Source organism: Herpailurus yagouaroundi, unplaced genomic scaffold (genome assembly GCF_014898765.1).
Source record: "Herpailurus yagouaroundi ecotype Mexico unplaced genomic scaffold, PumYag 186, whole genome shotgun sequence".
NCBI classification, from domain to species: Eukaryota; Metazoa; Chordata; class Mammalia; order Carnivora; family Felidae; genus Herpailurus; species Herpailurus yagouaroundi.
Window position 1 is genome coordinate 47,581,798 of NW_024412417.1, and position 27,380 is coordinate 47,609,177.

The following is a 27,380-nucleotide window of genomic DNA, read 5'->3' on the forward strand; positions in this document are numbered from 1 at the left end:
TGCTCAGTAAATGTTTGCTGACAGAAGGACTGAGCAAAAGACTCCCAGTGCTTCCCCACCGCCCCAGCCCTCCGCCCTCTGGCCGGTCCCTCCTGCGAGCTCAGCCACGTGCCCCCGTCTCTCCCAGGCTTGCCTCCCTGGGAAAACAGTGGCACCGAGATCCCGACTCGGTTTCTACTCTGCTCCCCACCCCTCCTGACTCAGGGAACTCCCCCCCCCCCCCAGTGCTGCCCAGCGGCGCCCAGAGTAGGGACAGAAAACGTGAATACTAATGAGAGAGAAGCCCGTAACAATTTATTACCTGGCAGACGGCAGGCTGGAGAAGACAATTTGATGGTCTTTTTTTTTTTTTTTTTAATTTTTTTTTTTCAACGTTTATTTTTGGGACAGAGAGAGACAGAGCATGAACAGGGGAGGGGCAGAGAGAGAGAGGGAGACACAGAATCGGAAACAGGCTCCAGGCTCTCAGCCATCAGCCCAGAGCCCGACGCGGGGCTCGAACTCACGGACCGCGAGATCGTGACCTGGCTGAAGTCGGACGCTTAACCGACTGCGCCACCCAGGCGCCCCCAATTTGATGGTCTTTGATGGAGGTCAAGAAACAGGAAGGCTGTTTTATTCACTTAATTGTTTCAGTGGCAGTAAAACGGGCGCGGGCGCGTGAATCTCCCGTCCTTCCGGAGGTGGCGGGTGGGGGGCCGGCAATTCTCTTTGCAGGGCAGCATCCTCCACGCAGTCAAAAGCCTGTGGGCGGGCCAGGGCGGAGGGTCCTGCACAGGGCACGGCTGGCCCAGCCCGGGAGGCCACAGGGTCGGCACCTCCGAGGGCGCAGGGCGGGTGGGGTGGGGGTGGGGGTGGGGGAACGAACCGAACCCCCAGCACGTTCCCCGCAGCCCCGGGCTCCTCCCTCTGATACCTCCCCTCACCTGGAGCCCTGGCCCCACTCTGTTGTCTTGATATCTGTTTAATTAAATAATGAGGCACAGTGAGAGCCCATGACCTCATTTTTGGAGCCACAAATAAGAGATTTATGGGTGCCCTCGTTAGAGCTGCTGGCAACAGGCATCTTCCTGAGCTAAGAGGAAGCCTCACACTCTGGGCTCACAGAAAAAAAGCCGTTTATTAAAATTATTGCCCCATAGAAGGGGCAAAGTGGCGTATTCGAGTGGGAAGCAGGAGCGTGCTGTGGTGGGCTTGCCGGAGGAGTGGGAGGCGGCCCCAGGGACCCACCAGCCCCTCCACCAGCCTCCTGCCGGGGAGACCAGAGCTCCCCCAAAGACTGCGTGTCTCGCCATGTCTGTCACCCCCCTCCCCGTGTCCGGCCAGGACCCCCACCCTTGCCCCCTGCAGCAGCGGGGCCCAAAGCAGAAAGCAGGACAGGGATGTGGCTGGCAGGGAAGGGGGAGGGGGAAGGGAAAGTGCCAGCCCACCACGACCAGGTGAGGGGGGCACTGACCCGGGGCCGACCAGTGGGCCGCCCCCACACGCTCGTCTCCAGACTGGACTCCCCTCCCCCCGGCGGCCGAGTCCCTGCTGTGCAGATCAGGTCCCTCGAAATAGGTCTCGAAGTGTATCCGCCTCCCTCCCCAGCCACCTCAGTGTCACCACACACAGCACCTCCTCCACTGGCTTGGGGGCCACAGGGGCCCCCTCACTGGTGGGGGCTCACACTGACTTTGGGGGTCACGTGCTCAAAAGTCCCCTGCAGCCTCCCCGACGGGGTCTATGAGCCACCGTACCCTTCCGGACCAGCGGCAAACAGTGCTGGCCTCGGGCCCCCAGAGCAGCTGATGCGCCCACGGCAACACCACGCACCGGGCCCGCCCAGCCCAGCGAGCCCACGGTTCACGTTTCAAGGTGGACCTCGTGACAATGGTTCTCAACACACGGGCCAGGCCGAGGCTTGCCTCCGTAGCGTGAGATGGCCTGTGTTCTTGACCAGGGGTGGGGGCATCACGTGAAGAGAGGGCCTCCGCGGGGTGTCCCCAGGAAATGTACTGTCCAAACTCAGACCCTGGAGAGTGAAGGGGTGTTACTGACGATTATACCCAGACAACAGGTGCCTACCAGCTCCACCCCTGGCAAACCAGGACATGGGGTCCCCTAAGGGCCCAGAAGCCTCTGAGGTGGAGGAGAGAGCCCCTCGCTGCCCGGGGCCGGCCGGAGAGGTGCTAACCCAGGAAAGCAGCAGGCGGGCTGTAGCCAGACAGGGCCACGGCCTGGCCCACCTGGTAGCTGTCCAGACGAGGGGACTGGCCCCAGCTGGGTAACCTCCTGACAGTCCACCCCCTTTACTTCTCCCCTTAGCCCCCAGCCCATCACCTGTCTGCACTGGAGGGGGAGGGGGTCTGGCAGGCCCCAGACCTCTTCTCATTTCCAACAGAACCTAAGGACCAGAGAAGGCCATGTCCGTCTTGGGTGGCCGAGCCCAGACCACTGGCCCTACTGTGGGGCTTCTCCCGAGCAGGCAGCCTGGTGACCTCCGTGCTCTGATGTCCAGTTCTGGGGGGGCCACGTCCACACAGGGGCCCTACATCAGTAGGTGGTCCCACAGTCACATTCCCGAGGGCCTTGCCTTCCTGCCCAGGCTCCCTCTTGTCCATCCGAGGGTCCCTCAGTCAACTCAACTCAGGTCCCTAGGGTATCCAAAATCTCCCCCGAGATCCTGCCTCTCCCAGAGATCCTGCCGCGGATCCGAGGTTCTCAGTCATCAGGAGTCACGGCCTGAAACAGTGAAGGGGTGTCACCTGCCCTGGACAAGGAGAGCTGCAGCACCGGGGGACGGGGGACGGGGGACGGGGGCTCCCTGGCCGGCTGCCCTGATGGGGAGGGGCGAGGAAGGAGCCCAGACAGATGACAGAGCGGTACTGGCAAGGGCAGGGTGGGAGGCAGCCCATGACCCCACCCGCTGGGCCCCAAGGGTCCTGTCCTGCTGGGTGGCCACCCCGCCTGGGGGCCACTCCTGCCCTGCCACTTCACCCCACAGGGCACCGCTCCCAACTTCAGCGGGAGAACTCCACACCCTCCCGGGCCCCAGTTCTACGCCTGCCACTTCCACGAAGCCCTCTCTGTTCTCCAGGCTGCTTTCCCACAGGCCTCTCCTGCACCCCAATCCCCGCTCCGAGGCTGAGCACCCCCTGCCTCGGGCGACACCGCGAGCTCTCTGAGCCCTCATCCCGATCACCTCTGTCCCAGCGGCCAGGCAGCCCCCAGGACCCGAAGAGCCTCGATAAAGACCTGAGAAATGACTACGTGACCCACATCCTCAGCTACAGGCGCTGGGAGAGCCACCGTTGCTCACTTTGGGCACGTGAGACTGTCCTAGGCCCCGCTGGCTCCCAAGTCCATATTGGCTCTGTGATGCTGCCCGTCTTCTCTGCCGGGCGGTTAGCCGGGTCCCTAAACCTGGTCTGGCTCTTAGCTGTGCCCACTCGGCGTCTGCTCCTCGGAGCCGGCTCCCTCTCCCTCCTGCCACCCCGTGGGTCTCTGGGACTGGAGGGTGGGGTGCACGCACAGCCTTGGGGACTGGGTGGCCAGAGCCACACCTCCTGTCCTGTGGCTCCTAGCCAAGAACCTTCTTGGTTAGGAGAACTGCTGCCACCCCCCCCCCCACCCCTTGCCTCCCTGAATATTCCTGTGCCAGGCCCACATGGCGTCCAGTAAGGAGAAGCTTGTCCCGGCCTCCCGGAAGTCCCCGGTCCAGATGGATAGGCACAGGTGTAGATATCCAGGACCCCAGTCCTCGAGCAGGGAGCACACCCAGCGTCAGGCTGGAGAGCAGGAACTGGCCGGGGGAGGAGGCAATCGGCCCCTCCGGGGTCCTGCAGCACCGCGGGGAGCCACCCCACCCCGCGCCCCCTGCCCTGAAGAGCCCTTCCCGGCGCTCCGTGGGAGACCTCTCATCGTGCTCCGCGTGCCTGACCCCCTGGAAACTGCTGGGGTGGGACAGAGGGGCACAGGTGGTGGGGGGCGCTGTCTGCGGAGGTGAGGACTTGGGCCCCCGCTGGGACAGGTGGCGGTAAGCGCACGCTGCCCCGTGTGGGTGCGTGCAGAACAGCAGCCTGTCTCACTCCATCACGAGACGCGCTTGGTCGCCAAAACGTAGAGCACATTCTCTAAGGCAAGTTTACTGACAAAGGTCAATTTTAAATAAATCAGCATGCCTGGAGGCTCCGTGCGGCCTGAAATGGCAGTGGCGGCACGGCGTCCTTCCTGGCTCCCACAGGGACAAGCGGCCAGGAGCACAGCAGCGCTGGCCCTTGAGGCCACAAGCACGGCCGCGGCTGGCGCACTCCGGGGCCCCCCTCTGCGGGATGACGGGTTCCAGGGGCCGCAGCAAGACCTCTGCCGTGGCGCGGACCAGCTCAGGGCCTCGACCCCTGCTCTGCACAACGGGGACCACGCTGTCACCTCAGCCAGGGCCAGGGAGGCCGGAAGGTCCCGCTGCTGAGGGTCCCGGGCCTTCCGGTCCCTCCAGCCCTCATCTGCTGCTTTTATGTTTTCTTCTAACGTAGCACTTTAATTCCTGTGATGCATCTGTTGCTACTTTTGAGTTACCTCCCGGGCAGCCGCTCTCAGGCCGGCCAGAACAGACTTCGGATGTGCCCTCGCTCCCTTCCTGCTGGAGACGGCAGCCCCACACCCCTTCCCGGTGTGACCATGAGACACAGCACACTGTAAACGCGATGAACTCAACGACACGGGGCCAAGACGCCCACCTTGTGCGATGGCATGCCTTTTAGAGAAGCCGCCAGAGGAAAGAGTAGCGGGGGGGGGGGGGGGCGCCCCAACCGCAGAGATGCCCGAGGGTCAACTGGACACGGTCTCCTAGGTCTCCCATCAGGACAGAACTGTCTTCCCCAAGCTTCTTTTTGTTCTGAGTGGATTTGAACTACTGTCGGGGTCACATGCTTTGAGCCTGAGGAACTTCAGTGTTTCTCGGAAGGTGGGTCCACTGGTACCAAACCCTCTCGGGTTTTGTGTATCCGCAAACGTCGTTCTCTCTCTTTATTCGGAAAGACAGTTTTGGTGGACGCAGGAGTCTTGGCTGTGGGTTCTCTTCGAGCACTCGGACGATGCCGTCCCTGCGCCTGGGGTCAGCTGCCAGCCTCGTGGGGCGCTCTCGTGGCCAGGGAGGGCTTTCCCGGACTCTGGATCGTAGCATCGGTCCCACTGGAGCTCACCGAGCCGGCTGGACTTGTCGGTGGTCGTTTCCTGATAAATCTGGGGATTTTCAGCCACTGTTTCTTTGCGTATTGTTTCCCTTCTGTCTCCTGCCCTCCCCGTCCTGTGGCTCCGACGGTGCACACGGGTGTCCCTGTTTCTCCGAGACTGTTTGCTCCTTTCCCGTCACTGTCTTTGCGTTGTGTGATCTGTGGGTCTCTAGGTCAAGGTCATGGATCTTCTGCCAGCTCATGGCTACCGTTGAGCCCCTCTAGTGAACCTTCCATCGTGGTTGCTGTATTTTACAACTCGAGAATTCCCCCTTGGTTCTTTTACTTTTTCCTTAATTCTGATCTTTTCATTGGTTCCGTTAGTTGCGTCGCTGTGATGGCACCTTCCCTCACTACTTTCCCTTCCCTGTTTGCAGCTGTTTTCTTTCCTCTGACTGTATCTACGGCGGCCACTTTCAAGTCTCCTCTGCTCAGTCTAACTCACACACTGCCAGCTCTGTGGCCTTTGTTTCCTGGGGTCTGGGCCACGTGCGCCGTTTCCTTGCACGTCCAGGTAGGAGACTAGTCGTCTTAGGTAACGTGCTGTAGCAGTTCCGGGCACGGGCCACCCAGGCCGGATCGTGTTACCAGTCCCATCTCGGGGGCGGTGGGGCGGCCTCCCCCAACAGCTTCTGCTCCAGCCTCCCACTGCTGGCCAGGGGCGCAGCCCTGGGCTCGCCCACAGTCACCCTGGGAGGACAGAGGCTCTGGCTGTCTTCCCTGCCCCCCAACTCCTCTCCCTGCCGGCCGAGTGCTCTGCTGCCTTCATCACTGACGCCCTGGGCGTAAACAGCTTCCCTGACTACTCCAACCAAATTTGGCTCCTTTGAAAGAACAGCTCCTGAGATCGGTGTCTGAGATTCTCCCTGACCAGCCTACAGTTCAGCCTGTGTCCCCAGTCGATCCACCGCTCCTCCCACGTGCTGTTCCCTGCGAGCTCCACTTTCCACGAGCACCCTGGAACCTCACCCTCTGCGCAAACGCAGTCAGTCCTTTTGTGGAAGGCCTGGGCCCTGGGGGTGGGTCGGTGGGGACCACAATTCCAGTCCTCTGGGCCTGCTGCAGTGCGGGGTCCCCGCCCCACGAGTGGAGGCCCAACACTGCCCGCCCCCTTCCTCCACACCCCGGGCCCTCCTGACACACGGGCCCTCCATGGCCTTGGGGAGCAGGGCCGAGGCCCAGAGTGGGCGGGGGGGGGTAGGGGTGGGGGTGAGGAGACCTGGCCCCGGCTTTCCCGGGCTGCTCCCCAGCGCGGGCCCTCGCGTCCTCCACAACTGCAGGCCCAGATGTCCCTGGGACCCGGCCCAAGGGACGGGAGCAGAAGGGATGTGTGCCCGCTGAGGGAATTCTCGGAGGAGGTGCTACGCTTCCTGCTCCCGGTGGCTGGAAGAAGACACCAGGATGGGGACTGGAAGGCCAGTCTTGACGTGAAGTGGGAGCCACATGTGACAAATGGCAGAGGAGCCTGGCTGCACGCACACGGCCGCCTCACTGCCCTGGATCCCCCTCCTGGACTTGCTGGGCCGAAGCAGGCAGGACCTCTGTTCTCTTTACCGCCCTCATGGACCCCCTAACACCCCCACCGAGCCACCTTCCGCCCCTCACCTGTGTTCCCGCCTCCCCAACTTCCGGCCCTTCCCGGGAAACCTGTGCTCTCTGAAGGCAGGACAGGGGCCTTGTCTGATCACCCGCCGGCCCCAGGCTGAGCACGACGCCCAGCGCAGGGCGGGCACTTAACACACATCACGCCTGCGAACGAACCGTCAGCATGCTCCCACGCCAGGAGAGCCCGCCACGGCTGGCACCCGGGGCACCTCCTCCCCAGAGATGCTCAGGCGGGCCCTCGGAGGCAGCATGGGTGGGTCCCGTTCGCCCCAAATTCTGCTTCCCCTGCGGCACGGGCTGCCAGGAAAGAACCCAGTCTGCCTCTCTGCGTACCCCCGCCTCCAACCCCTATCCCTCCAGAACCACGCCTGACTGCCGTGGCCCCGGGCTGCCTTCTGGCCCAGGTGGGACTAAGAGGAAGAGGTGCAGGCTGGGCCAGGACAAGATGGCCAGGGCTCGCAGGGACAAGGAGCCCCAGGCTTCCTGCCTCAGCAGCAACTGGGGGGGGAAGGAAGGGGGGACCGGTTCTACCCTGTTCCAATTTCACATCCAGTCTCATAGGGTTCCACCCAGCAACGTTTGGGAAAAAAGATTCTGAGGCTAAAACGTTCTGACCACCGAGCCCGAAGCTGGGCAAGGAGTGATGGGCAAGCAGCTGGGAGGGCCCTCGGAGGACACGTGGGCGTGGAGGCCTGTGCGAGCCCTTGCACGTGGCCATGTACCTCGGTCTGCGGTCCAGCGAAGCTTGCTCGCCAGAGGCCTGCCTGTCCTGTTCCGCCCAGAACCTCCGAGCAGCGCGGCACCGTGGCTGGTTCTGGAAGGAGCGCCTGGAGGACAGACAGCCCCCCCCCCCCCAAAGGCCATCTGGTGACGAGCATTTATCGTTAGGTTCCAAAACGGCCAGGACGGGGCAGGTGGTGAGGCCGCTGAGAGAATCCATGGCCTGGGGTCTAGGGTCTGACGGGGACAAGGCATCCACAGGGGACCTAGGAGGCGGCCAGGAACCCTATCTGCTCTCCCCTCCCTCACGACACCGCCCAGCACAGTCGAGAGCCACGCCGGGCTGTGCGGGGAGAGCTCCTCAGGACGTCCGTCCGCCTCTCCGCTGCCCGTCGCCACCGCCGAGGGCAGCGCTCCGGTGACTCCCGACACCCAACTTCCCTCCAGGCCGCAAGCAGCTGCGATTCGACAGCAGCGGCCCCAACACACACGAAGGAGAGGACGCGACAGCGACACAGCCCTGCCTGAGCCATCCGCCCCTAGGACTCGGCGACGAGACTCTTAAAAAGGCCCGTACTTAGTTCACCATCTTCACACGTGCACAGAAAGCACGCACGGCCCACGTGCTGCCCCACAGCAGCAGCGGCCGCCTCCCGCGTTCAGAAAGACGTGAAAGCACCGGGGGGACCGGCCGCACGCCAAGCACCGTTCCCGCGGCTCCCGGAGGGACACACGGCAAACGGACGAAGGAAAACGTCACGCCAGCTCGGCCACCAGGCCGTGAATCCAGGGGCACGGAGGTGAGAGGACACGTGGGGAGGGGAGCACGGCCGGCAAGGGGCCGCAGCGGTGCCGGTGAGGCCGGGAGCATCCGGGAGACACGGGAGGGACCGCGTCTTCCCACGGCCAGGTGGTGCCGCCGGCTCCTGCCCGCACGCAGCACAGAGGTGGGAAGGGCCGACCGCAGGAGTTCAAGCATCGCTAGAAATCTAAGCAGCTCGTTCCAGCGCCGGGTCGCGTGTGCGCAAACCTCAGCCTCATTTCCGAGCGCCTCCTCAAGATTCGTCAGCGTGAAGGCGGGAAGCGCAGAATCCCCGGGAGCGAATGGTGAACTTGGAGCCCGGACACCAGGCCTGCCGGCAGTGCGCCACGGGCCCCTGGGGGCAGCGGGCAGCCCGGGGGGACGGTCCTGCCTGCGCTGTGGGAAGTGAGTCCGTCACGCCAGCGCAGCGTGCGGCCCCCACGCCCTGGGGTCCCAGGAGGAACGTGCGGGAGGCCGGGGCGGCTGAGTGAGCCCGCGACTGAAGTAGGGACACGCGAGCAGGGTGACGACGTGTGCCTTCGAAGCCGCAGGCGAGGGCTCTGCCGACTCACGGTCAGAAGCGGAGTCCCAGCCGTCGCGCCCACCTGATGCAGGGATGGCGGCCACACGGCAGACCCGGGCCCGAGGGGACGGAGGGGCAGGCCGTGGGTGACGCTGACCCGGTCCAGTGGCCGCAGGTACTGCCATTGCTTGGCCCGAGGACCGGCTTTTCTCCTCCCGGACGGACAGACGTCTCCACCCGCACACACAGCAGGGCTCAGCCAGCGCGCACGAGGCCAGAGTCCGCCCGGCACGGTCCTGGGCTCCGGTCACAGGATGTTCCGCTAGGCTTTCGGTCTGGCGGACCCTTCCAGAAAGGGCTCCTCACGTTCACGCGCCAGAAAACACGACAGGCCCGCGACGAACCAGAACACGCGGGATGGGCCGCCCCAAGTCGCCGAGACCCCACACCGGGCGCCCAGCCTCCCGGGCGAGCTCTGCCCGGCTCTGCAGCGCCCCCAGCCATCAGTCCTCGGCCGCCGCGGACGAGCAGGGCAGAGGGGAGAGCTCCTGGGGGGCCTCGAGCTTGACCGCGGCCCTGAGGGCCACGCGCCGCCCCTTCGCCTGCCGCTGCCTCGCGAACACCGAGCGCAGCGCGCGCAGCTGCCCCACCTCCTGCGCCGTGAAGCAGGGCTGTCCCTCGGCGAAGCGGACGACAGAGTCAAAGGCCGAGGCCGCCTGCTCCCAGGCCGCCTCGTCGCCATCCTTCTCCACCTGCTCTGGGCCCCCCGCGGACGGGGCCAGGCCCTCCCCGGCCTCGCATCCCAGCCCGTCTCCCTCGGCGGCCGCGCCCCGGTGAAGCCGGCTGCCGGGGCGCGCCGGGGCCTCTCTCCCGAGCTCCGGGATGTGCGCGAAAGTTTGGTCGTGAGGCCTCGTTTGGAGACGCTCCGGCTCCTCCTCAGAAGACGAGCCTTCGGCGAACGTGACCGCGGGCCACAGCTTCCTCCAGGCCCGGCTGAAGACGTGGCGGGGGACCGCGCTCCAGGCGCAGGCCACGCTGACGATGGCATCGTTCATGCTGTAACGGGGGTGACGGCCCTGCAGCGTGGCGGGGGGGTTGATGAAATTCCTCAGGAAATCTCTCCGAATGCCCTGGTCCATGGGCTGGATGGAGGAGGTGGCGCCCGCGGGCAGGAAGACGGTGAGGACGTTGTCGGAAACCAGCTGGGACTCCCGCGGGCGCGCCCGGGCGCCATCCAGCAGGAGGATGGCCTTGCCGTCCTCGGGCAGGCCCACCGCTCGGAAGTGCTCCCTCACCGAGGGAACAAAGATGTGATGGAACCAGTCGGAAAAGATCTCCTTGTCCACCCAGGCGTTGCCCTGGGCCTTGTACGCCACCGGCAGGTGCTGGATGCCCCGGAAGGCCCTGGGGCCGCCGCGCTTCCCGATCACCAGGGGTTTGATCTTGTGCGAGCCCGTGGCGTTGGCGCACATGAGGACGGTCAGCCTGTCCTTGTTCTGCTTGACGCCGGGCGCCGTCCCGCCTTCCGGGCTGGCAGTCGGCAGGCACCGCCAGAGAAGGCCGGTCTCGTCAGCGTTGTATACCTGCTCCGGGGACAGGCCGTGCTCGGCGGTCAGGCTCCGGAAAAAGCCACAGAACTGCTCTGCCGCCCGGTGGTCGGCCGCTTGCTTTTCGCCGGACGCGTCCAGCTTCTTAATGCCGTGCCTGGCCTTGAAACGCCACAGCCACCCGCCAGAGAACACGCAGGGCTCCGTCAGGCGCATCTGCTCGTAGAAGTCCTTGGCCTTCTCGATGAGCATGGGGCCCGACACGGGCACGCCCTCGGCGCGCTTCCCCAGGAACCACTCGTACAGGACGCGGTCCAGGTGCTCCAGCTTGGGCGTGTGCAGGGTGCGCCGCTGCTCCAGGGCCTTGTTGGAATCCGAGTTGGCAAAGAACCGAAGCAGCTGCGCCTTGTGGGCCTTGATGTCGTACAGGGTGGACATGCCCACGTTGTACTCCTGCATCAGGACCTTCCTGCTCTCCCCCTTCTCCAGGCGCGTGCAGATGTCGATCTTCTCCTTCAGGGTCAGCACCACCCTCTTGCGCTTCTCCCCCGGGCTCCTGCCGGCAGCCTGCTTGGAGGCCATGCGGAGGCTGGCTTGTCCCCAGTGGGTGGGGAGACACTCGCCGCGGGGCCTGGCGGACTTCTTGCCTCTCCCGCCCCTTTCCTCTGCTCCCGCCCCTGCCTGCCCTGTCCCTCTCTGACCCCGGGGCCACCGTGAGCCTCCGCTGCTCCTCTATTCCTCCCTGCGGCGTCAGCGGCGCCTCGGCTTCCGGGCTCCTAGCGACGCTGGCGGCTCCCGGTGCTCTCCGCAGGAGACGACCAGTGTCACGACGCCCCTACTCATCCACACTGTTGGAACCTCTGGCCTTCTCTCAGGGGGACAACGGCAGCCCCTCCCTTCCAACATGGACCACAGAGTAGAGGGGTCCTGGGAGCCGGTTTCTGGTTAATCGAGGCTGTACCGCCTGTGCTGGGGACACCCCTCTGGGCTCACGGCATGGTCCCACATGCCTCGCTTTAGGAACTGGAAAGCAGAACAAGGGGAGAAAGAACGTTACTGACCACGCGCCTGGGCCACCCGCACACATGCCCCCATTAGTTTAGACCCGCTGGGAAGCTGCAGCGGAAACCAAAGTGTGGTAGGGGAGACCAGCACATGAGCTGGCCCAGGTGGCGTGGCACCGGGAAGGCCGCCCCGCCGGGTGCGCTGGCTCTTCCCGGCCCCACCAAGTGACAAGTGACCTCTTGGCCATCACAGCTCCTTCAGGCCAGACAGCTCCACTCTTTCCTAACATCTGCCCAAACACCCCAGCCCTCCCTGCCTCGCGGAGCAGACTTGCGGGGCGGAGCAGAGGCATCCCTGCTGGACCCTTCGAGATTACCCACCACACTTCACCTGCGAAGACACGGACATTCGTCAGCCTGCGAGGAGTAGAGAGCTGGTGCCCTGATACCGACCGGCCCGCAAGCCGTGCAGTGTCTGCCGGGAGGGTCCCCTCACTTCCTTCATGACTTGGTCACGTGGCCCTCACTCCCCTCCCCAGCTATAGCCTGCTCGCTGTCCCGCGACGAAAGACAGGCAGTACTCACCATGGGCTTCTAGCAACTCCCCACCCCACCTCTCACCCAAGCCCTTATTTGGGCCGTGTCTTCCCACAGATATGCAGACCGTGAGGCCAAAGACTAGCCTATGCGAAACATAAAAACATAGCCCTTTGAGCTCAAACTCTAGGCACATCACCAGCCAGCTCTGGGTGTGTCCCTTCCCCCTTCTGGGTCAGTCTCCTGGTCTGCAAAGTGAGGGTGCTGCTCCTTTACGGATCCTACCTATATCCTACTTACTGGGAATGACAGTGTGAGAGCGGATTGCTTGGACCTAGACCGGGGGAAATAAAAGGCCACCACCCACCCCATATGGGTGTTCCATATGACAGCACCCCAGGAAGGAGGGGCCTGGAACCTGACAGGAACTAACTCTAAGCACAGCAGGGAGAAGTGGGGGGGGGGGGGAGGAGGAGGAGCTGGGACTGTGGAAAAGGCCTCCTGGAGGAGGCTCAGCGCCTGAAATGGGGCCATTAAGGACGTTTCCTGTTGTGCACATGCAGGTGTGTGCAGAGTAACATAAGGTAGCTGAGGACACTGTGGACCAGCCTGCGAGGCAAAACTCCCTTTACAACTGAAAGGCAGATACTCCGATATTCTGAAACAACTTCTCAAACCAAAGGGTAACCTAATACGGAGAGAGAATGGGGTGGGGTGGGGGTGTAGCCTTGTGAATTCAAAGTAAGCACACGAACGTGCACGTAAACATCTTCTCCTCCTGTGCCCAAAGGATAGAGAAGAAGCTGGGGAGAGGGCATAAGGGGCCAGAGACGGGACCGCGGGGCGGGGTGGGGGGAGGACCTGTCCTTAGAAAAGAGCCGCAGAGATTCAGGAGAAAAAGCGAGCAACCGCCTTCCCCTGGGAGCAGCCGTAGCGTGCAGGGGCAGGAAGGGCCGGGACCGCAGAAACGCGGGGCGCGTCGCGGGGTTGGGGGGGGGGGGTCTGCGCGGCGCAGCGGCCACACCCGGGGCGCCCGCGGGAACCCGGAGCCGAGGGGCAGTCGGGTTTGAGGACACGCCGGCTTTGAGAGCGTCTCTCTCTCCCGGGACCACGTTTGGGGTGGAAGCTCAGTCCCGGGCACGGAAACAACCCAAAGAGGGAAAACCGAAAAAAAGTGCAAGTCTGCGCCGGGGGGCGGGGCGCCCGTGGCCGATGCTTTCCTCGAGCGGGGTCCCCGGGGGTCTGCGAGGGGCGGCCCCGCGGCGGGGCTGGGACGGGAGGAGCCTCCGCCCGGGGAGCACGGACTGCGTGGCGCCCCCACCCACCTCCCGGCCCCCCGGCCCCCCGGTCCCGCTCACCTGCAAACCCCGGCCGCCGCCACCGCCGGAAGTGCCGCCTCTCCCCGCGCCGCCGGTCCGCGCCTGGCCGCCTTCCCCCAGCCACTTCCGGGACGCTCTAGGCAGCCTGGAGGACTGACTGGGCCTCTCGCTGGCCTTGCGGGCCGGTGAGGAGCCGGTGGGTGGGGCGCGGGGCGGCCTCTCCCTGTGCACCCGTGGGGCGGGCGCAGGGGCGTCGGAGGCGCGAGTTTCGCGCGAGTGGAGCCCTGCGCGGAAGGACGTGGGGCCCTTGCAGTCCCGGCCAGGGTTGGCAGGAGGACGGTGACGCAGCCCCCCTCCCTCGGTGAAATCCAGGGGCCAGCGGGGTTTCCTTCCCGCTCGGCCTCTTGCTGAGCTGGCGCCTCATCCGCACCTAATTTGCAGGGGTTGCGTGTTGATGTTTGAGACTTTAGAGCTGATGAGACTCACACTTGACCTGATGCAGTCAGAGGAGTTGAGACTTTGAGGGGCCCTTGGGATGGGGTGAATGTGCTCTGCGTGCGGGACAAATGTGAGCCTTTGGGGACCAGAGGGCAGCCGTGGCGGCTGAATAAAGCACCGCCCCTGCCACCACCACCCCCACCGCCGCCCCTTGCCCCACACCCTCATCCCCCACCCCATGAGCACGTGACCTCAGGGGCTTTGCTTCTGTGATTAAGATTCTTGAGATGGGGAGATTATCCTGATTATCACAGGGACAGGGGTGGGGGACTGGGGGGAGGGTGTGCAGTGTAATCACAGGGTCCCTATAAGAGGGAGGAAGGAGGGACAGAGTCGGGAAGACAACGTGATTCAGGAAGAAGAGGGAGAAAAGGCAATGTGACAACAGACACAGGTCGGAGTGTGTGCTTTGTAGACCCAGGAAGGGCTGCCAGCTACGGATGCATATTCTTTCCTGGATCCTCAGGGAGGATCCAGCTGCCGACACCTTGTGTCCTATTTTTAGCCTCCGAGTGTAAGGTTATTTGTCACAGCAGCGGCAGGGAGCCTAGACGGATGTCCATAGCTGTCTCCGGCTTCATTCACTTTCTCCCCTGGGTTTCCAGGATGCTGTAGCCCCAGGCCCTCCTTCCTCGCCCCCCCCCCCCAATGATCCCTGACCTGCGGGGTTCACTCCTGGGCTCTCCCCTTCTACCCACACCCACTCCCTCCGTGATCTCCACTCCCGTGGCAATACCAGCAGGGGCTGGCCGCTCCCACATCCCTGTCTCCTTGCCGGGACCCCTCTTGAGAACTCTAGACGCCTGTGCCCTTCCCGGCATCCCCACGTGGACCTCTGTGAGGACCTCATGCCCAGCATTTCTAGACCTGAGCTCCTGACGCCGCACAGCCTTTTCCACCCACATAGTCCCCATCTCAGTGAGTGGCAGGGTCCTTTTTCCATTCACTCGGGCCAAAAATTCAGTCACGCTGGACCCGCCTGTCCCTTACGCCCCACACCCAGATTGACCAGGGGCTCTGCCTGGCTCTGCCCTCCTCATCCGTGCCACGTCGGGCCTCCTCATTCCCACCAACTGCTCTCTCCCTGGCCCAAGCCCCCCTGGCCCCCTCACATCTGTCTTCGCCCCCATATCAGCCATCCACTGCTGCACGATGAAGCATCCCCAAAACTCGGGCTTGAAACAGTAGCCAGTTTGCTGCACACGGTCCTGTGGGTGAGGAATTTGGGCGTGCTAGAGGCAGACGTGTTTGACAGAGGAGACAACCGGAGCACTGAGCAGAACTCGAACGTGAGGGGGACCGAGCAGGGTGTCCTGGGGCAGCCAGGTGGCCCCCCCAGGAAGGCCGGCTCCATCCCTGTGTTGTGACACTGTGCTGCCACCTCATGGACACGGGCTCACATGCAGCACACCTCCCCCCACCCTCCGCCCCGGGCATGGGGCTGGCAGGGGCCTGGGTTTGGTCCCCAAGATGTATGGGGTTCCCCCAGATGCTCCCACCAACGCTCTGGGGCCCTTGGGGCTCATCTCGGGGACGGAGCCAACTCTGGCCGAGGGGAAAGGGTCATAAAGAGAGGAGGGGAAAGGACTGGTGTCTCCTGGGAGCTGGCGCTGAGGGCCCCACTCCCCCGAGCACCCCCAGTGCACAGGATCGGGCCCCCAGACCACCCCCGATCGCCACCGCAGCCCCCCCCATCGCCGTTCGCAGCCAGAGTGGCCTTGAGAGGGTCAGTCTGAGCAGGTCACCCCCTGCCCCACCCCTGGCTTCCCAGTGGGCTCCACACAAGGGTCCCCACCAGGCCCTGCTCTCACTGCTTCCTCTGAGCCCGTAGCGTTTCACCTGCATACATTGTACTCAGCCTGGAGGCGGCAAAGTCTCCCCGGGACTCTGGAGTCCTCGGGTGAGGAAACCAGTCAGTCCCCAGAGGGAGGGTCTTGGGGTGACAAGTCTCTTAATAGCAACAGAGGGGGGCTTTGGCTCCAGGCTGAGGGTGTTTGTGAATTCCACACCCTCTGGAAGGGGGGCGGTGCTGCCTGAGGTGGGCCGGGTCTCCTGGGCTCACTGACTGCACTCCTGGAGGGAGAAGGGGAGAACCAGCAAGGGGCTGAGGCTGGGACAGCAGGAGGGGGCAGGTTGGGGCAGAGCCACTGAGGGTGCCTAGGACACCTTTGTGAGAACCAGGAAGAGGCACCTCCCCTGGGGTGCAAGACCCTTGAGACAATTAGAGACCGAACTGGCACCCGGGGTGGCGGGATGCCCTGGGAGCCTGGCCCTGGTGGGCTGGGGGTGAGAAGCGGGCTCCCAGAGCCCCTGATGGGACTCGGTGCCCCCAGTACACAAGCACACACACACACACACACACACACACACACACACACACACACGGAGCTTGCGAGACATGGCCTTAATTTCCAGAACCCACAACGGGAGGCCTGGCACGGAGCATGCGTCCCCCGACCGTCAGTGGCCTGGCAGCAAGTAGAATTATCCTCTCGAGTTACGGACTCATTTTTCTAAAGGAAAAGGTCTATAAAAGTAGAAGGTGAAATCAACTGTGGTTTTGTAATTCACATAACATCTTAATTTTTCTAATTAATTCAGCATAAAATGTAAGATTCATCCAAAAAAAAAAAAAAAAAGGGGCAACCATTTAAATGTGGGACAGGGTGGCAGCCATAGGGGGGCACGGGGTGTCTCCAAAAAGGGGGGGGGGGGGGGGGGGGTCAGTGATCCTGCCTCCTCCCAGGGCCTGGCCCTGCTCCGGTCCCACCAGCCCCCCATCCTGGCGGGGGGTGGGGGGCAATGCGGCGGGCAGGATCTCCAGGGAACCCAACTGGTTGGGCAGGCAGGTGGAAAGCCAAAAGAGAACAGGAAAATCTGGAGCCCAGGGAGGTGACACCAGAGCAGGGCTAAGGGTGAGTCATGTCAAAGCCACACCCTGACCCCGTCCACTGCAGGGAGTCCCATCCCTTTGTGACAGGTTTTCCAGGCTGAGTCTAGGCTGAGGGGCTGTATTCAGTGTGTGCCCAAAGCGTGGATGACAGGACGGGGCACAGTCAGTGACCAGGGTCAGGGCTCAGGGTACGGTCAGGGTCAGGGCTTACTCGGTGAGCAGGGTCAGGATTCAGGCTGTGACCCTGGTGAGGACTTAGTTTGGGGCTGACAGGGTCAAAGGTGGAGTCGAGGACTCTATCTAGGGCATCGTGCCATGGGCTTCAATATTCAGTCAGCGGCCCGAACACAGCACCACAGACCAGGAGCTGTAAACAACACACGTTTGTTTCTCGGGGCTCTGGAGGCTGGGAGTCTGAGAGCAGGGCGTCAGCCGGTCGGGTGAGGGGGAGGCCCCCTTCCTGGCGTGCAGACGGCCGACTCCCCGCTGTGGGCTCAGGGGGTGGGGGGAGCTCTGGTGTCTGATCTTATGAGGGCACTTGGCCCATCGGGGGGGGGGGGGAACCCCACCCTCATGACCTCGTCTGAATCCAATCACCTCCCGAGGGCTCCGCCTCCAAGTACCATCCCATTGGGGTTATGGCTTCAGTGTGGGGATTTGGGGGGGACAATTCAGACCGTAGCATTTGACTACGGCACCCCAAACCCCACGTCCTTCTCACAGGCAAGGTGCACTCACTCGTTCCTCCCTGACAGCCCCGAAGCCTTAACTCATGCCAGCATCGGCCCCAACATCAGGTCTGGGGGAGACGATGATTCCTTCCGGCTGCACACTTGGGAAATCAGACAAGTCCTGCGCTTCCAGAATGCAGCGACAAGACAGACACGGATAGACCTTCCCACCAAGAAGGAGCAGTCGGAAGGAAGGAAGCGGGGGTGGGTCCCAGGCAAGTCCCAAGCCCAGCAGAGCTCATTGGCTCCTTAGACTCAAGGCGATCCCATTTGGTCTAATTCTCTGCCGCCCGTACGCTGGGACTGCAGCCTCGTGCCCACGGCCCTGGGCAGGCCTCCTGCCCCCGCTGTTCTGCCGACCTCAGGCTGGAAGCGTCTCTGTGGTGGGGGCGTCCTGTGCAGGATGACCCCCCTGTCGGGACAACCGACCATGTCTTCAGGCATTAGGCCAAACGTGCCCCGGGGCACAGAAGCACCCTGCTTGAGACCACGGCCAGAGAGTAATCGCCTCGTATCGAATCAGATTAACAAACATTCATGCACCTGTCAATATTTGAGGACTGAATGTCCCAGGCTGGTGCTAGGTGCCGGGTGCCTTGAGTAAAAAGAGACAGATAAGAAAGGCTCCAGTCCGGGGCGCCCCCAGTCCCGGTCAGCTGGGGGTGGGCAGACAGGCAGACGGCCAGGCGCAGTGAAGTCACAAACACTTTACCTTCCAAGGCACCCGAGCTGGTGGGATCGCGGGCTGGAGGCGGGGGGTGGGGGGGGGGTGTTCCGGGAGAAAGTTCGGAGCGGGCAGAAAGAGGAGGAAGGCAGCTGGAGTGGGGGGACCGCACTCACCTCCGTGTGAGCTTGAGCAAGGTCCTGTCCGTTCCTGGGCCTCAGGAGAGACACCTCCCGGGGAAAGCGTGCAAACTGGCGGGCGCCAGGCGGCTGGGCAGGAAAGACCCCAGCGGTGCAGCGAGTGCTGGGGAGGTGTGGGTCTCACCCTGGGCCCATGTCACTGTGTCATCTTGATCCAGGACTCAGGGTGAGAGGATGGAAGCTGTCCCCACCGGGAAGGGTGGCTCTGCTCTCGCACCCCCACCCCCACCCCCACCCCCACCCCCACCCCCACCCCCACCCCCGTCCCTGTCCCTGTCCCTGTCCCAGAGGGCTGGGAGATGACACATCCCCGGGAGCGAGAGCGACCTGCCAGCACCAGAGCACAGCCCCTGCTCTACCCTGGGGCTCCCTCCCAGGGTGGCCATCTTTGGGCCAGGAGGGCATCGGGAAGTGAAAGGTCCTCTCCCCCCATGGGAGGGGCCCCTCACCGCCCCCCCCCCCCCAGACACACTGGGGTCAGCAGGCAGTGAGCGTGGCTTGTACCTGCCAGGACCTGCGGGACATTCCAAGGGGTCACAGGGAGACTGTTTACAAAGGGAGGGGCAAGTTTGGAGGGACAATGGGGACCGAGAATGGGCCCCAGGCCAACAGCAGCAGGAAGCCACTGGGCCCCTGGGCTTGGAGGGGTGAGGGCACAGAACAGTCAGCACAGGCCGGGCAGGGCTAGCAGGAGGGGAGCAGGCCGGCCCATGGGGGTGCAGCCACTCACTGCACAGAGCACCCCGCGGTCAGGGCACAGCAGGAGAGATGGCCTGGCCTCTGAACCTCCCGCCCTCAGGTCACCAGCCAGGGGAAGCCCTTGGGACCCTTGTGGGACCCCAGGACACAGACAGGGGGAGAGTGGGTCTGGCGTGCAGGCAATGTCCTGCCTTCTGCCACCCCCCTCCTCCTCCTACTGCGTCTCCCCGCCTCTCTTGCAGCTAAAGCTCCATGTTGTATGGGGATTAAGTAAGGTCGTGAGGGGTGAGCCTGCACCCAGCCCGATGCAGCAGGACAGTGCACTTTGGCTGTGCCAGCCCCCCACCCCCAAGCCTCCGGGGCACTTCCCAGGGCGGCCCCCTCCCGAGGCACTTCTTGTTTGCAGCCGTCCAAGGTCTGTCGCTCCTGTGGGACCAGGAGCCCTAGGAGCACCACAGGCCCAGGGAGGTCGCCCTCCACCTTGCACAAGGTGGTCACACCCTTCTCTGGCTTCACCGCCTGGTGTGAGGTGGGCAGAGGCTTAGCCTGGCGCCTCGCCCTGGGGTGGCTAAGAAATGGCCACAGGTGGGGAGGGCGGCCCCTGCCCTGGGCAGGCTCTGCCTTCCGGAAGCAGACGGGAGGACAGAGAGAGTGGCGGGGTGCAGCCCGGCCGGGCGGGTGGAGATTGGGATCTACCCGTGGTGCTTGCTGGCCGCGGGGAACCCGTCCGTGTTGACAGTGGGCAGTGGAGCCTCCGCCTTGCCAGCCGAAGCGATATAAAGCCACCCCGAGGTCCACGCCACCGCTGCCCGCTGGTGACCATGAAGGCTGTCGTCCTCGCCCTGCTGGCCATCGGCCTGGCCCTGCAGCCAAGTGAGACCTCCCCCAGCCCGGGGCAGGGCCACGGGAACAGGGCTGGGGTGGGGGCAATCCAGGGAGTCCGGGGGGCCCTCAGAGAGAGCACCCACCCGGAAGGACAGAGAGAGAGGAGGTGGAGGAGGGGGGACAGGGAGCAGGGAGGTCAGGTGGAAGGAAGCGGAGGCGGCGGCAGGAAGAAGGGACTTTTGTCCTTGCCCGCGTCCCCCTCTGGGGCGGCTCGCAGTGCAGCCAGGATGGAGTAATGGCTCACCCAGAGCGGGCAGGGCACGCGGGGGCTCTTCTCCTGACCGCCGTGCGCAGGGCCTGGCGCTCGGAGGGCAGACGGACAAGGGAGGCACTGAGAGCCTGCAGAGTAGAGAGGAAGCACGGGGGCAAAAAGCCTCAAGTTAGGAAGTGCCACAGAGGCAGGAGGGAAGAGTGAACCGGGAGAGGGCTGAGGTTTATCCTCAGAGGACCCAGGTCCCCTCCTCAGGCCCAGCCCTGGGGTCCACTGTGGGCAGCAAGGACAGGAGACACCCGGGGGGGGGGGGGCAGGTGTGGGCTTTCGCTGCTCTGGTCTGGACTCCAGGCCTAGCTCGGTCTCTTCCCATCCTGGGTAATTGCTAAACCTCTCAGAGCCTCAGCTTCCTCTGCTAGAGAGTGGGGATCATGACAATGGCCCGACAGGCTGCTGGAGGTCAGCTGGTGTGTGTGGTGCCCGAGCACAGGGCTGGCAGCACGGGGCCTGCTTGCAGTTGGGTGACTTGGATCCCAGCTCCACCATTGTTTTGATCGGAGGAGACATCGTGTGACAGCTGGGGCCGCTACTCCCAGGGACAGAGCAGGACCCAGCCCGGGGCCTGTGCCGATCACACAGCACCAGGGAGGCCTGGGAGGCTGGGTGGGGTTTGCGCAGGCTGTTAGGGACAGCGACGGAAGGACGTGAGCAGGTCTGTCCACCCTGCGCCCACCTGCCCCGTGCCCAGCTGGGCTGGCTGCCAAGTGGGGTGAGCCAGCTAGCTCCCACCCAGGGGTGCGTCGCCCCCTTCCCTCTTGGACCATAGGCTTTTTAACAGAGCTTTAAAACTCGGAGGGGTGGGCTGGGGCTCTACTGGTGGATTCCAGACACCATGACAGGAAGCGGGCCCTGGAGCCTTCCCGGGTGGGCTTTGATGGGCGCAGTGCCCTCCCCGTGAGGATGTCCCAGTTTGCGGCAGGCTCTTGTGCTCTTGCACGTTCCCAGCGGCCTGGAAAGTGTGACAGACGAGAAAATGAGGCTCCTTCCCGCTCTGTGGGAGGGCAGCCTCTGAGCACGCCCCCACCCCCAGGCGGTGCCCTGCAGTGCTACTCCTGCGAGGCCCAGGTGAGCAACCAGAACTGCCTGCACGTGAAGAATTGCACCCACTCTGATACCCAATGCTGGACCCAGCGCATCCGTGAGTGGCCCTGCTGCCCCCCCCCGAGTCCTCCGCGTGCCCTTGCCCAGATTCCCCCCCACCCCCCTACCCCGCCCCGGCCTGGGTGTGGCTCTGCCCTGCCTTTTGCCATCTCCTTCCCTGCCTTGGCAGGGACTCAGAGCACCTGGGTTTAGGTCTCCGCCACTGAACTGTTCATCCTCTGTGCACCTGGCCACTTGTTCATCTATCCACCCATGGATACAGGTGTTCTGTCTCCCATCCGTTCATTCCCCCCCCCACACCTATCCCTTGTCTGTCTGTCCACCCATCACCCTTCATCTGTCCATCTACCATCCATCCATCCACCCACCCATCCATCCATCCCTGCATTCATCCACCCATCCATCCATCCATCCATCCATCCATCCATCCATCCATCCCTGCATTCACCCATTCATTAGGCATGTCTAGTGCCCAGCAGAAGGTCTGGCTGCCTTGGGCATGTGGATACAGATGAGCCCAAGCGCCTGCCCTCGCACTGCTGGCAGTCTTGAGGCAGTCACCCGGGATGACTCCAGAGTTTCAGAGTCAGGACAGGAAGAGGGCCGTGGGAGCTGGGACAAGGCCGGGTGGGCGAACACCCGGGACCCAGCCCTAGCTGAGCGGCCCCCACCCCCAGGTGCTGTTGGCTTCCTGACCGTCATTAGCAAGGGCTGCACCTCGCACTGTGTGGATGACTCCCAGAACTACTACTTGGGCAAGAAGAACATCACGTGTTGCTCCAGTGACCTGTGCAATGCCAACGGGGCCCATGCCCTGCAGCCAGCTCTTGTCACCCTGGCGCTGCTCACTGCTCTCGGTGGCCTGCTGCTCTGGGGCCCTAGCCGGATGTAGGAGGCAGGAGGACCCCACTGTGTCCCAGGGGCCCCAGGGCACTCTTCATACACACCTGGTCCAGTCGAGGCCCCTCCTGGACCCTAACTCGGGTCGGGCCATGCCCCTTTGCCCTTTCTAGCCTTCCATGGCTCCCTAGGACTCCTGCCCAGCTCCCACTGCCCAGCAGGCTGGGCTGTATTGATGCGCGACAGCCTGCACACGGCCCACACAACCCCCACATTCCAACCCACTCCTTAATCCTCGCTTAGGCATACTCTTCCTCCAGGAAGCCTTCCCTGACCACTCCCTCCACCTCTACCTGCCGAGCCATGTCCCAGTCATAGGGTCACCTGTAACCAGCAAGGAGCAGGCACTCAGGAGGGCCCCACAAAGGCTGAGATGAGATGTACTGAGTAGAATTAGGGGCAGGGAGTGAGAGGTCCTGGGAGCCCCAAGAGATGGGGTGTGGAGGGGGTCTAGCTCCCAATGTCCCTGGGAGACCTGGAGCAGTAACCCCTGCACCCAGTAGGCCCTTAATAAAGTCCCATTGACTTAGCTGCAGACAGCTCTGTTCTCGCGCGCCCCTGGGTGGGAGTCAGGGTTGGGATCCAGGGCTGTGTTGGATGCCACCTGGATCCACATCCGTGGGCTGTGGCCATGTCCGTAGCCAGCCACATGGGGTGGAGCCCAAGCCTGGGCAGAAACAGATGTCAGACACCGGGAAGGGAGGACACAGCTGCAGAAGGTAGGGCGGCATCCCTGGGGACCCCGTCTCTTGCTGTGTGGCCTCACTCAGATCACTTGACCTCTCTGAGCCTCAGATACTTACCTGGGACCCCCCTCTGCTGCGAGCGTTGAGGATCCACAGGACTCAGCGGTTTCTGGGTGGGAGGGGCTGCTACTGTGTGAGGCCTCCTCGGCGTCCCCGCCCTGTCCTTTCCCTCTGCCTGTTTCCTAAATGTTTTGTTTTGTCCGCTGTAAGTTCTCCACACCCACGGTGAAAAATTCAAACTATGCAAAAGGGTCCCCAGCGAAGCTGCCCCCTGCCCCGTGACCTCAGGTCCCTCCTGTCCGGGAGCGGGGTTCCTTTCACAGTGCTTGTGAGCCTAGGGTCCCAGCCTCGCCTTTTCAATTCCTGGGAAAGCCCCTTGGGAAACACAGGGGCTGCCTCCCTGCCCCTGGGGGCTCCAGCACCAGGACCTGTCGGCCACGTGGGGTGGGCTGTGTGAGCGGAGCCAGGGCGGGAACCTGCACAGGGGGGCGCTTCTGGCCAAGACCCCTACTGAGTGGCGGGTGAGGCAGGATTAGAGCCCGGCTTCTGGAGCTCAGGGGTGGGCTGGGGCAGGGCCACACTGACCAACAAGTCCAGACCGGAGGCCCAGAGTCTCCCTGTGCACGTCCCGAGTGACCTCCAGTGCTGGTCCTCCCCACTTCTTCCTCGCCTCCGGGGCCCAGCTCGGATCCGGCTCCGCAGGCTCTGGCCTCTCCCACGCCCGCCCCTCTGGGGCCCCAGGCACGCTCAGCACATAGACCTGGCTTGGCTCCGGTCCAGGGTCCAGGGTCCAGGGTCCAGGGTCCAGGGTCCAGGGCTGGGGCTTTGTTTCCTGAGAGGGCACCATAGAACTGGGTCGGGGCGGGGGGGGGGGAGGGGGGGCTCAGGCAGAGCTTCAGGCCCATGAGGGTCTGGCCCAGGCTGGAGTTTGGGCTTGTCCACCTTGGCCAGGTGACCGTAGAGGACACTGGTGCATCTGTCCTGCCAGTGGTTGTGGAGCGCCTACTACGTTCCAGGCGCTGTTCCAGGCCAGAATCACCGGTCTCCCACGCTGGGATGCATTTTCCCCAACCTCCCTCCATGCCCTAGAGCCACCCCCGCTCACCGAGCTTACCGGACGAGGGGGTCAGGTGAACAGGGTAAATACAGAAATATGTGCCATGTTAGCAGGTGGAGCTCGAGAAGGAATAAAGCACAGAGAGGATCTCAAACACCAGTGTGACCGGGGCTACGGCAGGGCCTGGAAGTCCGGAGGGACAGGCCTCCGTCCACCGAGCAGGGAAGGGAGCCCACGGCGACCCACACGTCAGCCACGCCCTCAGGCAGGGGTCCTCCTCCGGGGTGAGGCTCCGGGAAGTGAGGCAGTGCCCCAGACCCCCAGACCCTGTCCCGGGCTTCTGGGTTTAAAATATTTGGGCCAGGGTGAGGGGCGAGGGACGGCGGGCCCTGAGAAGTGGGAGACCTCGCTGGGTCCTCCGTTCCCCGGACCGGGGACTCCTCTGACCTCCTGAGCCATTCCCAAGTTCGTGTGGCCTCAAACTGAGAGCCCGAGGGGGCCAGCCTTGCCCCTCCCTCACTCCAGGACAGAGGGAAGGGCAGGAGTCCCTCCGCACACGCAGCGCGTTGGGGCCTCCTCCTGCTCCCCTGGGTGGGGACGGCAGGGGGTCCACCTGCAGAGGCCCAGGGCCCCTCAGCTGCGGGCCCATGGCAGGGTCTGGCCGGGACCCCCACCTCCCTCTCCCCACACCGCCTCATCTTCGCAAACTAGGGAACGGCGAGAAAGAAAAGCATACAGGACTCGGCTCCCCAAACCCTAGGATAACGTGGGTCACCGTTTTCCGTCTTCGTGACGTGTCGCGTGCAAACACGCGCAGATGCACACTGTGAATCTGTGCCCGGGTCATGCTTCGCACGCTCCCCGACAAACTGCTTTCTAAGCACGTATCTTTCCATAGTAAGGAACAGAGACCCTCACGGCTGCACCTGTGGCTGAGGTGGTCCCCTGGACAGACAGACTTACGTTAGTTTTTAAGATGCCATTTCCCAAGGGGCGCCTGGGGGGCTCAGTCGGTTCAGCGTCTGACTTCCGCTCAGGTCATGATCTCGCGGTTCGTGGGTTCGAGCCCCGCGTCAGGCTCTGTGCCGACAGCTCGGAGCCTGGAGCCTGCTTTGGATTCTGTGTCTCCCTCTCTCTCTGCCCCTCCCCTGCATGCCCTCTGTCTCTTTCTCTCTCTTTCTCAAAATTAGATAAAAAACATAAAAAAAAAAAAAGGTGCCATTTCCCGAGCACTCTCCGTGTTAGGGACACTGTCCGAGCCTTCTGCGGCTGTCACAGTAGGAGATAATATAGCACGTATCCCCGTTACCAGAGGCCAGGTGCGCTCTCATGGGTCTCCTGTGCAATCACTCATCGATTCTCACCACCACCCGGTGAGGCAGGGCACAGAGACGTGAAGGAACTGACCTGAGGCCACACAGCTGGCGCCTAGCCATCCTCCCCTGTGGGCTCGGTCACCTAGGTCAGGCCTCCAAGGGCGCTCCCTGAGCGGTCATCTCTGACCCTAGCAGCACACTCAGCCCCAGGCTGGAGGTGGTCTGGCGCAGCCCTCCCTTCCCCGGAACGCCAGTCCCAGGCCCGTCTGCCTGGCCCCTCTCGGGCTGGGATTGACGCCCCCAGACCAGGTTGCTGATGTCTCCACCCTCGACCACTCAGGTGTCTGTAAAGACAGTACTGGGTGGGCAGGGCGCGGTGTCTGTCAGCGGCCTGGGCGCTGCTCTGTGAGCCCTGCTCCTCCCTGGCTGGACTTGGGGTGCAACAGGGGCTCTACTGGAGGGGGCGCAGGGGTCACATGTCAGACTCTCTGGCAGCGGGGGAGGGGGGCCCCACCTTTGTCAGCTGTCTCCCAGTCCCTCCTCCCTCTTTGCCTCTCAGATACGAAGCCAGAGCATAGGGGTTCCAGGTCTGATGCCCAGGAGTCCCTGACCTGCCCGAGACCCCCAACAGTCTGCCATGACCACCGCAGCACGCCCGCATCTGGTGCTGATGCAGCCGGACGTGGGCGGCTAAGAAGAAGTTGGTTCCTGGGGAGCCCCTGGCCGGCATCGATTGTGCTGGCCCTGGGTTTGGGCCATCAAAGCGACCTCCTGGCCTCGGGGTCCAGCGGGGAGATGGCAGTCCCTGCTGACATAATCAATCGTGCGTAAAGGCACAGTGAGACCAGGTTCTGGGCATCTAGACTGTCTGGGGGTCAGGGAAGGGGAAGATGGAAGGGGAGGGTCCCTGGCAGAGGGAGCCCCGGCTGTCAGAGGATGGGGGCAGGGGTCTTGTAAGCACCCCCCACCCTCCCCCATTCTATTGTTTACCAACCTTCACTGACATTTCCAGAACAGGCTTCTAGAAGCAGGCCCCCGCTGTGGGGGTGGGACAAGGGGGGTGACCAGGCTGCATTCACAGAGCAGCTGCCAAGGGGGCTCGAAGGACACCTTCATCCCGAGAAGCTGTCCCGCCTCAGGGACAGATGGTGTGGAGCTGAGCCAGGGCAGGGACAAGGCTGAACAATGCGTGGGGAAGGCCTTTCCTACCCCCAGGCTTTCCTGGGGCAGCTGGGTCCGCCCTGAGAATGAACTTCCTGTCCGCGGAGTATCCAAGCAGATCCAAGGACCCAGGAAAACCCAGATCCCATTCTGCCCAACTACTGGCCCCAGAAGCAAAGCCAGAAAAGCAAAGAATTCTGCCCCGATGGTGCCCGAGGGAAGGGAAGCCACCTGCCATTGTGGCACTGGCGGTCGACGGGAGCCCAGCCCGGTGTGGACTGGACCAAAGCCCTCTCAGTGTGGCCGCTGGGGGGTGCTGTTCTCAGAGCTGTTCCACCTCTCCAGCGCCCCAGTGCGGACCTAAGGAGGTGGCCTCCCAGGTCACTGGCAAGCTGGGGGCGGGCTGGGAAAGCTGGATGGACCTCTTCCGGGCTTTCCTGCCCAGTGTTGCCGAGAAGGGGACAGAGAGGACGCTGGAGTGCCTGCTGCACACTGCTGGGTCCGCATCCCACGCGCTCGTGACACCTATGAGGCCCTTGTCGAGCCCTTTACATTTGCAGAGTCCTCTCCCCCCATTGCGGGCGTTATATGCTCCCTTTCTGAACGGGCCAAGGACGGGAATGCTTGGGAATGAGTTTGAGATTGCCAGGACCTGGGGGTGGGAGTGGTGCTGGTGGGGGTAATGAGGTTACCAGCTGGGACTGAAAAGGCTTAGGGGCCAGACTGTGATGCGGCCTGAATCGGCCGCATGCGCGCTGGGGCTGGGGCGCCCTGCAAAGGTGGAGAGCCCCTCGATGTTTTGGAGCGTCGGAAGGTCGGTTTCCAGGACAGTCTTGAAGCAGTGCCGCTGCGGACGGCGGCGTCCACTTCTTTTGCAAAGTCCTGCAACTTGGGCCGGGAGGTACTGGAGCCTTTGCCTCTGCTCAGATCAGGGACCGAATCTTCGACGGCTGGGGAGAGACAAGAGGGCTCGCAGCGAGCGGGCGGG

The 27,380-nt window shown here is 63.5% G+C and overlaps 2 protein-coding genes and 1 long non-coding RNA gene across 3 annotated transcripts; 1 reads left to right on the plus strand and 2 right to left on the minus strand.

Annotated features, from left to right (window-relative positions):
• Window positions 1–588: 588 nt before the first annotated feature.
• On the minus strand, window positions 589–2,975 carry LOC121043059 (uncharacterized). The gene is made up of 2 exons (XR_005796676.1): window positions 2,447–2,975; window positions 589–2,014 (listed from the first exon to the last, which is right to left on the minus strand). It is a non-coding gene; the product is annotated as an uncharacterized LOC121043059 (long non-coding RNA).
• A 1,136-nt stretch (window positions 2,976–4,111) lies between these two features.
• Window positions 4,112–13,418, minus strand: JRK (Jrk helix-turn-helix protein). Its single transcript, XM_040494578.1, has 2 exons — window positions 13,310–13,418; window positions 4,112–11,433 (listed from the first exon to the last, which is right to left on the minus strand). Exon 2 carries the CDS (start codon window positions 10,990–10,992, stop codon window positions 9,367–9,369), a length of 1,626 nt encoding a protein of 541 aa, XP_040350512.1. The 5' UTR covers window positions 10,993–11,433; window positions 13,310–13,418; the 3' UTR covers window positions 4,112–9,366.
• Window positions 13,419–19,646: 6,228 nt separating this feature from the next.
• PSCA (prostate stem cell antigen) lies at window positions 19,647–22,647 on the plus strand. The gene is made up of 3 exons (XM_040494861.1): window positions 19,647–19,828; window positions 21,142–21,249; window positions 21,890–22,647. The coding sequence occupies exons 1-3, from the start codon at window positions 19,777–19,779 to the stop codon at window positions 22,102–22,104; spliced, it is 375 nt and encodes a 124-aa protein (XP_040350795.1). The 5' UTR covers window positions 19,647–19,776; the 3' UTR covers window positions 22,105–22,647.
• Window positions 22,648–27,380: the final 4,733 nt, after the last annotated feature.